We start from the raw sequence: 12,383 nt of genomic DNA, 5'->3' as shown, positions 1-12,383 counted from the left end.
ATGGATCCTTGGCCAACGGTCAACACCAACCCATGGATCCATGGCCAACACCGACCCAACCCATGGATCCATGGCCAACGGCCAACACCAACCCAAGGATCCATGGTCAATGGTCAACACCAACCCAATCCATGGCCAACGTTCAACACCGACCCAACCCATGGATCCATGGCCGACGGTCAACACCAACCCAACCCATGGATCCATGGCCAAACCCAACCCAACCCATGGATCCATGGCCAACGGTCAACACCGACCCATGGATCCATGTCCAACGGTCAACACCCACGCAACCCATGGCCAACGGTCAACACCGACCCAACCCATGGATCCATGGCCAAACCCAACCCATGGATCCATGGCCAACGGTCAACACCAACCCAACCCATGGCCAACGGTCAACACCGACCCAACCCATGGATCCATGGCCAACGGTCAACACCAACCCAACCCATGGATCCATGGCCAACGGTCAACACCAACCCATGGATCCATGGCCAACACCAACCCAACCCAACCCATGGATCCATGGCCAACACCAACCCATGGATCCATGGTCAATGGTCAACACCAACCCAACCCATGGATCCATGGCCAACACCGACCCAACCCATGGATCCATGGCCAACACCAACCCAACCCATGGCCAACGGTCAACACCAACCCAACCCATGGAAGAGTTTTGGTTGTAATTCACGTTCTCCCATTCCTTTCCAGGCGCCGTCACCGCCATCATCCCCGACGAGACCCCAACCCCTCCAACCACCCAAGCCCCTCCCCAACCTCCCCCCCCGACCAACCCCGACCCTGCCCCCTCCCCAAAACCCCCAAACCCCCCAAACCCCTCCGGCATCTGCTCGGAATGCGGCCCCGACCCCACGGAACCCCGGCGCTGCTCCGGGCGCTGCCGGCTTCACGCCGAGGCGCAGAAACGGCACCGCTGCGCCGACTGCGGCAAAGGCTTCAGCCGCGGCTCCAACCTGGCGCAGCACCGGCGCATCCACACCGGCGAGCGGCCGCACCGCTGCGGCGACTGCGGCAAAGGCTTCATCCAGCGCTCCGACCTGGAGCGGCACCGGCGCGTGCACACCGGCGAGCGGCCGTACGCCTGCGCCGAGTGCGGTAAGAGTTTCAGTGTGAGCTCCCATTTGGATCGGCACCGCCGCGTTCACGCCGGTGGGCCGGGCCACCAGAACCAAGCAGCAAAACCAAAACCGAGATGGCGACAGCGACAACGGAATCGGCGCCGTTCCGCTGCCAGGATTGCGGCAAAACCTTCGCCCAGCGCTCGGCGCTGGCCAAGCACCGCAAGACGCACGGGGGCGAGCGGCCGCACCGCTGCGGCGACTGCGGCAAGAGCTTCAGCCGCGGCTCCAACCTGACGCAGCACCGGCGCATCCACACCGGCGAGCGCCCCTTCGCCTGCGGCCACTGCGGCAAAGGCTTCATCCAGCGCTCCGACCTGGAGCGGCACCAGCGCGTGCACACCGGCGAGCGGCCGTATTCCTGCGGCGAGTGCGGTAAGAGTTTTAGCGTGAGTTCCCACCTGGATCGGCACCGGAAAATCCACGCGGCCGAACGCGCCTCCTACCGGTGCCCCGAGCACCTGGCCGGGTTTTTGGCGCAGCACCGGCACGGGAGGTTGTTCCAGTGCGGGCAGTGCGGGCGGTGTTTCGGTCAAGGCGCGGCGTTGTTGAAGCATCAGCGCTCTCACGGTGCCAGCACCGGTGGTGGTGTCGGTGGGGAATCGGCGTCGCCGAAATGTTCGGATTGTGGGAAAAGCCGGGGGTTGTGCCAGGATTGCGGGCGCCAACCGGAGGAATCACCGGCGGCGGCGCCGGAGAAGCCGTACAAATGCCAGGAATGCGGGAAAGGCTTCGGGCAGCGCTCGGCGTTGGTGAAGCACCGGCGCATCCACACCGGCGAGAAACCCTACAAGTGCCAGGATTGCTCCAAAGGGTTCATCCAAAAATCCGACCTCACCATCCACCGGCGCATGCACACCGGCGAGAAACCGTACGAGTGCCGGGAATGTGGAAAATGCTTCAGCGTCTCCTCCAACCTCCTGACGCACCAGAGGACCCATCTTGGCGAAAAACCCTTCCAGTGCCCCGAGTGCGGCAAGAGCTTCATCCAGCGCTCCGAGCTCACCATCCACCGGCGCGTCCACACCGGCGAGAAACCCTACGGGTGCGGCGAGTGCGGGAAGCGCTTCAGCCGCAGCTCGCACCTCAACCGGCACCGCCGCACCCACGGCAAGGCCGGCGCGGCCGCCGCCTCTTCATCGTCATCGTCATCGTCATCGTCATCCTCGTCCTTCTCGTCTTTCTCGCCTTCGTTGTCGTCTTCATCTTCATCTTCATCCTCGGCCTTCCCGGCGTTCCCGGGCTCCTCGGCGCCGTTGGAGCTGCCCTGGGCGTTGGCGTTGCCGGGCCGGGCGTTCCCGGGGTTCCCGGTGGGGAATTAGTTAATTAAAGGGGGGTGGTTAATTAGGGGGGTTGGGGAATTAAAAGTGGGGAGGGGGGAGACTGGGCTTGGCCAATGAGAACCAACCTTGGCTTGGTCCCATTGAATTCCCCTTCTAATTAATTAGAGGTGATTTAATCCATTAATTAAGTGGGAAATGAGGAATTCCCATCATTCCATGGTTCCCATCATTCCCAGTGCTCCCAGTGCCCAACTGGGCTTGGCCAACCCAACACCCAACCATGGCTTGGTCCCATTGAATTCCCATTCAAACTTGCTGTCCAATTAACGATCTCTAATTAATTAGAGGTGATTTCATTCATTAATTAAGTGGGACATGAGGAATTCCCATCATTCCATGGTTCTGGAGGGTTCCCATCATTCCCAGTGCTCCCAGTGCCCAACTGGGCTTGGCCAACCCAAGACTCCACCTTGACTCGATCCCATTGAATTCTCATACCCAATTAACCATCTCCAATTAATTAGAGGTGATTTCAATCCAATAATTAAGTGGGGACATGAGGAATTCCCATCATTCCATGGTTCTGGTGGGTTCCCATCATTCCCAGTGCTCCCAGTGCCCAACTGGGCTTGGCCAATGCGAGAGCCAAGGTTGGGTTTGGTCCCATTGAATTCCCATTCTAATTAACGATCTCTAATTAATTAGAGGTGATTTCAATCATTAATTAAGTGGGAAATGAGGAATTCCCATCATTCCATGGTTCTGGTGGGTTCCCATCATTCCCAGTGCTCCCAGTGCCCAACTGGGCTTGGCCAACCCAACACTGGGGGATCTTCCCAACCATCCAGTTCCTAAATTTGGGGGAAAAAAACCCCCAAAAATTGGGAAAAAATAAAAAAAAATTGATTAAAAAATCCCAAAAATTTGGGAAAAAAAACCCACAAAAATATTGGGAAAAAACAACCCAAAAATTAGGGGAAAATACGAAATATTGGGAAAAATTTGGGGGGGGGGAAAGTCAAAATTTGGGAAAACCCTTGAAATTCCAAGAAAGAAACTCAAAAATTGGGGGAAAAACGTAAAAAAATTGGGGAAAAAACATTAAAAATTTGGGAAAAAATGATGAAGTTTGGGGAAGAAAACATCAAAAATTGGGGGAAAAATTAAAGTTTAGGGAAAAAAGTCAGAATTTGGGAAAAAAATTCCCAAATTTGTGTCATGAATTTAACCAAATGTGGGTTTGGAAGGAAAAATTGAATTTTCTTTTGAATTTTCTGGGTTTTTCCCAAAAAATGGGAGCAAACTCGAGCTTTTTGTAAACTTTTTTTTTTTCTTCTTCTTTTGTAATGAAAATTTGAATTTTTTGGGTTTTTTTGTTACTTTTGTGACTTTGTATTTTCTGTCAATAAAAATCTGACTTGGGCTGAAAAGGCCAAAAAATTGGGATTGTCTCATTATTTTATATCAAATTTATATAAAAATTTTGGGATAAAATGGTGAAAAATTTGGAATTTTTTCCATCATTTTTCCCCCCGTTCCGACCACAGGAATTTCTAATAAAGACACAACCCCTCGTAATTAATTCAAATTGATGAGTTTAATTAATTAAAATATTCAATACCCCCCCCAAATGGAATCACAATAAATAATCCAGAGGTAATGAATCAAGAAATAATTAATAAATAGTAGGAAATAAATAATGACAAATAAATAATAATAAATAAATAATGATAAATAATGACAAATAAATAATAACAAATAAATAATAACAAATAAATAACATATAAATAATTAATAACAATTAAGAAATCCAGCAGCCACAGGCGCTGAAGCTGAGGTAGAGGCGACCTCGTTAATTAAAACCTCGTTAACGAGGCCATCCTGACCACGCCCCTTTCCAGTGCTCCCAGTTCCAAACTGGGATTGGGCAACCACAAAATTCCAACGTTGGGTTTGTTCCCCACCTTAATTGGGAGCTAATTAATGAGCTGGTCATTAATTTGGTGTTAATTAACCAGTTAATTAATAAAGGAGTGGGAAAATCCATCTCAATCTGTGACTCCGCCCCTTTCCAGTCCTCCCAGTTCCAAACTGGGATCGTCCAACATCCATTGGTTTCTTCCAACCCTGGAGCTCTTCCACCTTAATTAACGACCTCGTTAATTAATCCAGGAGGGCGTGGCAGTCCCGGGCACCGCCCCCAGATTTCCGGGGGGGTCCCTCAGCTCGTCCTGGCGCCACCAGGGGGCGACAAAGGCGGCGACAAAGGAGGTGACAAAGGCGGTGACACCGACAACGAGGGGCAGGAGCCACCCATGGGTGCCACCACCGTTGTCCCGTTGGTGTTCCAGGCTGGAATTTGGGGTCCCTCTGGAATTGGGGGTGTCCCCAAGGGTGTCCTTGTGGCCGCCGAGGTGACATCGGGGAGGTCACCGGGGGTGTTGTAGATTTGGGTGCCCACCACGGCCAGGAGGAGCAGCAGGAGTCGCTTGGCGGCGCTGGGTTCTTCCGAGGGGAGGGGGCGACGCACCTGGAAGGGGGAAAAATTCCAAAATTGGGGTCAGGGATCTTCGGGATGGGGAAAATTCTGGAATTTTTCTGGAATTTTGGGGGAAAATTATGCGGTGGGAAAAGTGAGGGAGGTGGGATTAGAGATGGGGAAGGGTGGGGTAGGGAACCCATCCATGGAGTGACCCGGGTGGACCCTGCTTAGCTTCACAAAGGAGTTGGGGGAATTAATTCCAATTTTGGGGGAAATAATTCAAAATTTAGGACAAATAAGTCCCATTTTTGGGTAAATAATTCCTATTTTTGGATAAAATTCTCCTGTTTTGGGAAAATAAATAAATTTTGGGGAAAAAAAACCCCACTTTTGGGTCAGGTAGGGGAACCCATCCAAGGATTGACCCTGGGTGGACCCTGCTTAGCTTCACAAAAGGTTTGGGGAAATTAACTGCTCCCTGAATAAATAATTCCAATTTCAGGGGAAATAATTCAAAATTTAGGACAAATAAGTCCCATTTTTGGGTAAATAATTCCTGTTTTTGGATAAAATTCTCCTTTTTTGGGAAAATGAATAAATTTTGGGGGAAAAAAAAAGGCCCTTTTAGGTCAGGTAGGGGAACCCATCCAAGGATTGACCTGGGTGGACCCTGCTTAGCTTCACAAAGGAGTTGGGGGAATTAACCCTCCCTGGGGTAAATAATTCCAATTTAGGGGCAAATAAATCCCATTTTGGGATAAAATTCCCTAAGCTCTGGGGGCAAATAAATAAAATTTTTGGGGAAAAAGTCTGGTTTTAGGGAAAAAAACCCCACTTTTGGGTCAGGTAGGGGAACCCATCCAAGGATTGACCCTGGGTGGACCCTGCTTAGCTTCACAAAGGAGTTGGGGGAATTAATTCCAATTTTGGGGGAAATAATTCAAAATTTAGGACAAATAAGTCCCATTTTTGGGTAAATAATTCCTATTTTTGGATAAAATTCTCCTTTTTTGGGAAAATAAATAAATTTTGGAGGAAAAAAAAGCCCCTTTTAAGTCAGGTAGGCGAACCCATCCAAGGGGTGACCCTGGTGGACCCTGCTTAGCTTCACAAAGGAGTTGGGGGAATTAACCCTCCCTGGGGTAAATAATTCCAATTTAGGGGCAAATAAATCCCATTTTGGGATAAAATTCCCTAAGCTCTGGGGGCAAATAAATAAAATTTTTTGGGAAAAAGTCTGGTTTTAGGGAAAAAAAACCCACTTTTGGGTCAGGTAGGGGAACCCATCCAAGGGGTGACCCTGCCTGACCCTGTTTAGCTTCCCAAAGAATTTGGGGGAATTAACTCACCTGGAACAAATAAATCCCATTTGGGGTAAGTAATTCCCATTTTGGATAAAATTCCATTTGTTCTGGAAGCAAATAAATCCATTTTTGGGGAGAAAAGTCCCTTTATGGGGTAAATAATCCTTTAGTCAGTTTGGGGAACCCATCCAAGGGGTGACCCTGCCTGACCCTGTTTAGCTTCCCAAAGAATTTGGGGGAATTAACTCACCTGGAACAAATAAATCCCATTTGGGGTAAATAATTCCCTATTTTGGATAAAGTTCCATTTGTTCTGGAAGCAAATAAATCCATTTTTGGGGAGAAAAGTCCCTTTATGGGGTAAATAATCCTTTAGTCAGTTTGGGGAACCCATCCAAAGGGTGACCCTGCCTGACCCTGCTTAGCTTCCCAAAGGGTTTTGGGGAATTAACCCCCCCTGGGGCAAATACTTCCAATTTTTTGGCAAATAATTCCAATTCTGGGATAAAAATTTCTTCCTTTTTGGGCAAATAAATCTCAGCCTGGAGCAGGGAGGGGCCCAAATCTTTCCCCGAGGGTGCCAGGAAAGGCTGAGTCAGAGCGGAGAGGGTGGAAGTGACTCAGCCTCCCCCACCCCTCCGGGAAATGAGACCAATTTTGGGTTCCGGCCGGGGAAATTCCAGAAATTTGGGATTTGGGAGGGGTTTGAGGGAGATCTGTAGGGGATTTGGGGAGTTTAGGGGATCTATAGGGGATTTGGGGGGTATAGGGGGCTTAGGGAGGGTGAGTTTGGGGGGATTGGAGGGCATTTGGGGGATTTAGGGGGAATTTGGGGAAGTTTAGGGAGAGTTTGGGGGATTTAGGGGAATTTGGGAGGGTTTAGGGGGAGTTTGGGGATTTAAGGGCGAGTTTGGGGGGGTTTGGGCAATTCAAAAGGAATTTGGGGAGTTTAGGACGAGTTTGGGGGAGTTTAGGGGAAGTTTAGGACGAGTTTGGGGTTTTAGGATGAGTTTGGGGCAATTCTAGAGGAATTTGGAGGAGTTTAAGGTGAATTTGGGGGGTTTAGGGCGAATTTGGGGCAGGTTAGGGAGGTTTAGGGCAGATTTGAGGGGGTTCAGGGCCATTTTGAGGGAAATCAGGGCGAGCTTGGGAAATCTGGAGCAAAGTTCAGAAGTTTGAGGCGAATTTGGAGAAAGTCTGGGGCAAACTTTACAAATTTGGGGCGAATTTGGGCGAGTCCAGGGGGGTTTAGGCGAGGCTATAAGCGATTTCTGCTATCTATAGGGGACAAAAGGGATATAGAACAACCCAAACCACCCCAAAACCTCCAAATTTCGGCTAAAACACCCCCAGAAAAAAACCCAAAATTTCCCTCCCATACTCACAGCGGGCGGATAAAGAACGCGCCGATGGCGCCGCCGAGGCCTGGAGGGGCCGGGGGGCGGCGGGAGGGGTTCGAAGGTGAAGTGACGAGGTGGGGACGGTGCCACCCCTTTGGGGACACCCTCGAGATGTCCCCAAACCCGACCCGGACACCTCGCGGTGGCCGCGACCGCCGCTACCATCGACATGGTGAAAAAGGAAATGCCGGGATTCGAACCCGCGACCTCGAGGTTATAACGGGGGGCGGAGGCCACTCCCAAGGTGAGAGTTGATTGGTGGAGAGCCCAAGGTGAGAGTTGATTGGTGGAGAGCAGAGGGGGCGGGGTTTCAGGAGAGGCCACGCCCACTTGGCGCGAGGTTGGGGAAATTCCCGAATTTTGAGTCACGGAATTTGCGTCATTGGAGGGGAAAAAAAATGGGAATTTTTTGGGGAAAAACCGGGAATTTTATGGGGAAATCGCGGGAATTGTGGAGGGAAATAAAAGGGGATTTTGGGGGGGGGAATTGGGAGGTTTTTGGGGAAAAAAATGGGGTTTTTTGTGGGAGAAATGGGATTTTTTGGGGGTAAAAATTTGATTTTTTGGGGGAAAACCAGGAATATTATATAATATTATATTAAAGCCAGGGAATTATGGAGGGGAAAAAGAGGGAATTTTTTTGGGGAAAAGAAAGAATTCATTTGAATAAATTTAAATTGGGATTTTTATTAAGGTTTATTGAAAGAAATGAAGGGAAATGAAGGATATTCATTTAAAGATGAGAAATTGTCACCAAAAGATGAACAAAAATCTGGAAAAAGCAAAAAAAAAAGGAGAAAAAAAGACAAAAAAGGCAAAAAAAAGGAAGAAAAAAGCCCCAAAAAGGCTCAAACAATTTGAAAAAACTAAAATTAAAAGCTCCAAAAAAAATCTCCAAATAAATAACAAAAAGCCCCCCAAAAAATCCCAAATATTCCCTAAAAAAGGCTCCAGAATTTCCTTTTAAAAGCTCCAAAAAAACCCCAAAATTTCATTTTTTGATCCAGGTTTTGTCCCTCGTTGGCCTCAACCTGCAGGGGGGGAGGGAAAGATCCCAAAATGTCACAAAATTCCTGAAATTTATCCCAAAAATCACAAATTAAACCCCGAAAATCACAAATTTATCCCAAATTTCATCCCCAAAATTCCCTAAAATTCCAATTTTTTGCCCCAATTTTATGTTGGGCTCCATTCCCAGGGTTGTTCCCATGGGAATTTTAGGAATTTCCCAAATTTGGGGAATTTTGTCCCAATTTTCTGCCTCCTTCTCTTACGTGGAGGGGCCACAAGAGACCCCCACGCCTTTGGGGGAGGGGTCCTAAAATTCCCAAAAAATTCCCCCAAAACTTCCCTAAAAATTATCAAAAGAATCTTAAATATTATAAAAAAAAATCCATCCAATAATTGCCCGAAATTTCCCAAAAATTCTCCCAAGAAATTCCCAAAACATCCCCCAGAATTCTCAAATAAAATCCCCAAAAACTTTCCCTAAAGAATTCCTCAACATTCCCCCAAAACTTCCCTAAAATTCCCCACAAAGATCTTTAGAAATAAAAACAAAAATCCCAAATATTCCCATAAGGATCCTCCCAAAATTCCTAGAAGAAATTGCCCAAATATCCCGCAAAATATTCCCAAAATTTCCCCAAATTCCCCTGCAAATTTATCAAAACTTTCCCTGCAAATCCCCTGAAAAATCCTCAAAAAAAATTACACAATTCCCCTGAAAATTCCTCAAAAAAATTCCCAAAATTTCCCTGAAAATTCCTCAAAACTTTCCCCCAAAATCCCACGAAAAATCCTCAAAACTTTCCCCCAAAATCCTCTGAAAATTCCTGAAAATAATCCCCAAAATCCCCCGATAATTCCTCAAAAAAATTCCCCAAAATTTCCCTGAAATTCCTCACAAATTCCCCAAAATTTTCCTGAAATTCCTAAAAAAATTCCCCAAAATTTCCCTGAAAATTCCTTAAAACTTTTCCCCAAAAATCCCCTGAAAATTCCTAAAAAAAAATTCCCAAAATTCCCCTGAAAATTCCTCAACAAAATTCCCCAAAATTTCCCTGAAAATTCCTCAAAACTTTCCTCACAAATCCCCTGAAAATTCCTCAAAAAAATCCCCAAGTTTCCCTGAAAATTCCTCAAAACTTTCCCCACAAATCCCCTGAAAATTCCTCAAGACTTTCCCCCAAAACCCTATGAAAATTCCTCAAAACTTTCCCCAAAATCCCCTGAAAATTCCTCAAAAAATTCCCCAAAATTTCCCTGAAAATTCCTCAAAAAAATCCCCAAGTTTCCCTGAAAATTCCGCAAAACTTTCCCCCAAATCCCCTAAAAATTCCTCAAGACTTTCCCTGAAAATCCTCTGAAAATTCCTGAAAATAATCCCCAAAATCCCCCGTTAATTCCTCAAAAAAATCCACAAAATCCCCTGAAAATTCCTCAAAAAAATACCAAAATTTCCCTGACAATTCCTCAAAACTTTCCCCCAAAATCCCTCAAAAAAACCCCTCAAAATTAAAAAAAAATTTCCAAAAAAAAATCTCAAAATTTGTGGCGTGTGCCAGGGCCATGGTGGATCCCCTACAGAATGTATAGGATCCCCTATAAAATGTGTATGAGCCCTATAGAATGTATAGGATCCCCTATAGAATATATAGGATTCCCTATAGAATGTGTAGGATCCCCTATAGAATGTGTAGGATCCCCTATAAAATGTGTAGGACCCCTATAGAATGTATAGGATCCCCTATAAAATGTGTAGGATCCCTATAGAATGTGTTGGATCCCCTATAGAATGTATAGGATTCCCTATAGAATATGTAGGATCTCGATTAGAATGTGTAGGATCCCCTATAGAATATATAGGATCCCCTACAGGATGGGCAGGATCCCGTATAAAATGTGTATGACCCCTATAAAATGTATAGGATCCCCTATAGAATATATAGGATCCCCTATAGAATGTGTAGGACCCCCTATAAAATGTGTATGACCCCTATAGAATATATAGGATCCCTTACAGAATACGTAGGATCCCCTCTAAAATGTGTAGGACCCCTATAGGATGTGTAGAATCCCCTATAGAATGTATGGGATCCCCTATAGTTTGTGTAGGGACTGGCATGGGATAGATCCCCTATAGAATGTATAGGATCCCCTATAAAATGTGTATGACCCCTATAGAATATATAGGATTCCCTATAGAATATATAGGATTCCCTATAAAATGTGTATGACCCCTATAGAATGTATAGGATTCCCTGTAGAATATGTAGGATCCCCTATAGAATATATAGGATCTCTTATAGAAGTTCCCGCGCTCTCCCCCTTCCCTCCCTCACACAAAATGGCGGCGGATCACGTGACCCCCTTTCTCCTCCTCACCCCCCCCTTAAAGAAACAACGGCGCCATTTCAGCCCCAAAATCGCTTTTTTTTTTTTTTTTTTTTACACCCAAAACCCCGCGCATTCCCCGTTTCTCCCGATCCCCCCACCGTTCAGCGGAGCTTTCGGTGCCTCTTCCTCCATCTCGGGGGGCTGCGGAAGAAAAGCAGAGTCAAACGAGGAGAAAGCGAGCCCGGGGAAGGTCCCGGCATGGCGGCGGCGGCTCAGTGCGCTGCGAGTGTGTCCTCACGGCGGATCAGAGCTTTTGAACCGGTTCCTCATCGCCGCCGCCGCCGTGGATTTATCTGGGGGGATCACGGGGGTCTTACCGGGGGGGTCTCAGCGCGGTCCCGCCGGTCACGATCACCTGCGATACGCGGGGGAGGAATGGGGTGAGAACCGGGGGGAACCCGGGGGGATTTAAGGGGGTTTTGTGGGTCTGGGGGCTTCGCTCAGGCCGGTGCTGTCCTCAGGGGGCTCGGAGACTCTAGTCTTTGGCATCATCACCGCGAAAGCCCCCCGGGATTGGGGAGAGTCCCCCCCCACAAAGAGACCGGGAACCCCAAATTTTAATTTTCCCTCAGGGACAGCGAGAATCAAGCCAACAATGCGTCCAAGAGAGAACAAATTTCCCAGAGATCACCGACCCGCACCGAGACCCCCGATCTCCCCTCACGATCCCTGATCTCCCCTTTAGAACCTCAAATCTTCCCTCACGACCCCCGATTTCCCCTCATAATCCCCGAACCCGCCTCAGAACCTCCGGTTTCCCCTCAACATCCTCGATTCCCCCTTCACAATCCCTGATCTCCCCTCAGAACCTCTAATCTTCCCTCACGACCCCCGATTTCCCCTCATAACCCCCGATTTCCCCTCATAACCAGCGAATTCCCCTCAGAACCCCTGAATCCCCCTCACGACTCCCGATTTCCCCCCATGACCAGCGAATCCCCCTCACAAAGCCCGATTTCCCCTCAGAACCCTAAATTCTCCCTCACGACCCCCGACCTCTCCTCAGACCCCCCGATACCCCCTCACGACCCCCGATTTTCCCTAATAATCCCCGAATCCGCCTCAGAACCTCCGATTTTCCCTCTCGACCCTTGATTCCCCCTTCAGAACCCCTGCATCCCTCTCAGTACCTCTAATCTCCCCTCACGACCCCCGAATTCACCTCACGAGTTTAAATTTCCCTTCATAACCCCCGATCTCCCCCCCGACGCCCACGCTGCTCACCCGCTCCAAGCCCCGAAAGACTTTAATCCCCCCCCCACCGCCCCTTTTATTGCGCTGCCAGGCCCCGCCCACCCTGCACTTATGTGGTTCTGTCCAACCCCCCCGATCTCACATGGTTCAGTCCATTCACGCCCTCCCTCCAACCC

General features: G+C 48.3%; 1 protein-coding gene and 1 long non-coding RNA gene across 2 annotated transcripts; one reads left to right on the top strand and one right to left on the bottom strand.

The window, feature by feature from the left end:
* Positions 1-717: 717 nt before the first annotated feature.
* LOC135441718 (zinc finger protein 345-like) lies at positions 718-2,713 on the top strand (the record flags this gene model as incomplete). The annotated part of the gene is given in 2 exon segments (XM_064701259.1): positions 718-1,220; positions 1,223-2,713. Coding segments are annotated over 2 exon segments (1,748 nt in total), but the record flags the coding sequence as incomplete, so codon positions are not given.
* A 1,413-nt stretch (positions 2,714-4,126) lies between these two features.
* On the bottom strand, positions 4,127-11,871 carry LOC135441714 (uncharacterized). Its single transcript, XR_010438536.1, has 3 exons — positions 11,112-11,871; positions 7,600-8,645; positions 4,127-4,958 (listed from the first exon to the last, which is right to left on the bottom strand). It is a non-coding gene; the product is annotated as an uncharacterized LOC135441714 (long non-coding RNA).
* Positions 11,872-12,383: the final 512 nt, after the last annotated feature.

Source organism: Zonotrichia leucophrys, unplaced genomic scaffold (genome assembly GCF_028769735.1).
Source record: "Zonotrichia leucophrys gambelii isolate GWCS_2022_RI unplaced genomic scaffold, RI_Zleu_2.0 Scaffold_446_41732, whole genome shotgun sequence".
Taxonomy (NCBI): Eukaryota; Metazoa; Chordata; class Aves; order Passeriformes; family Passerellidae; genus Zonotrichia; species Zonotrichia leucophrys.
The sequence above is the reverse complement of the archived record's forward strand: the minus strand, read 5'-3'. Positions and strand labels throughout refer to the sequence as shown.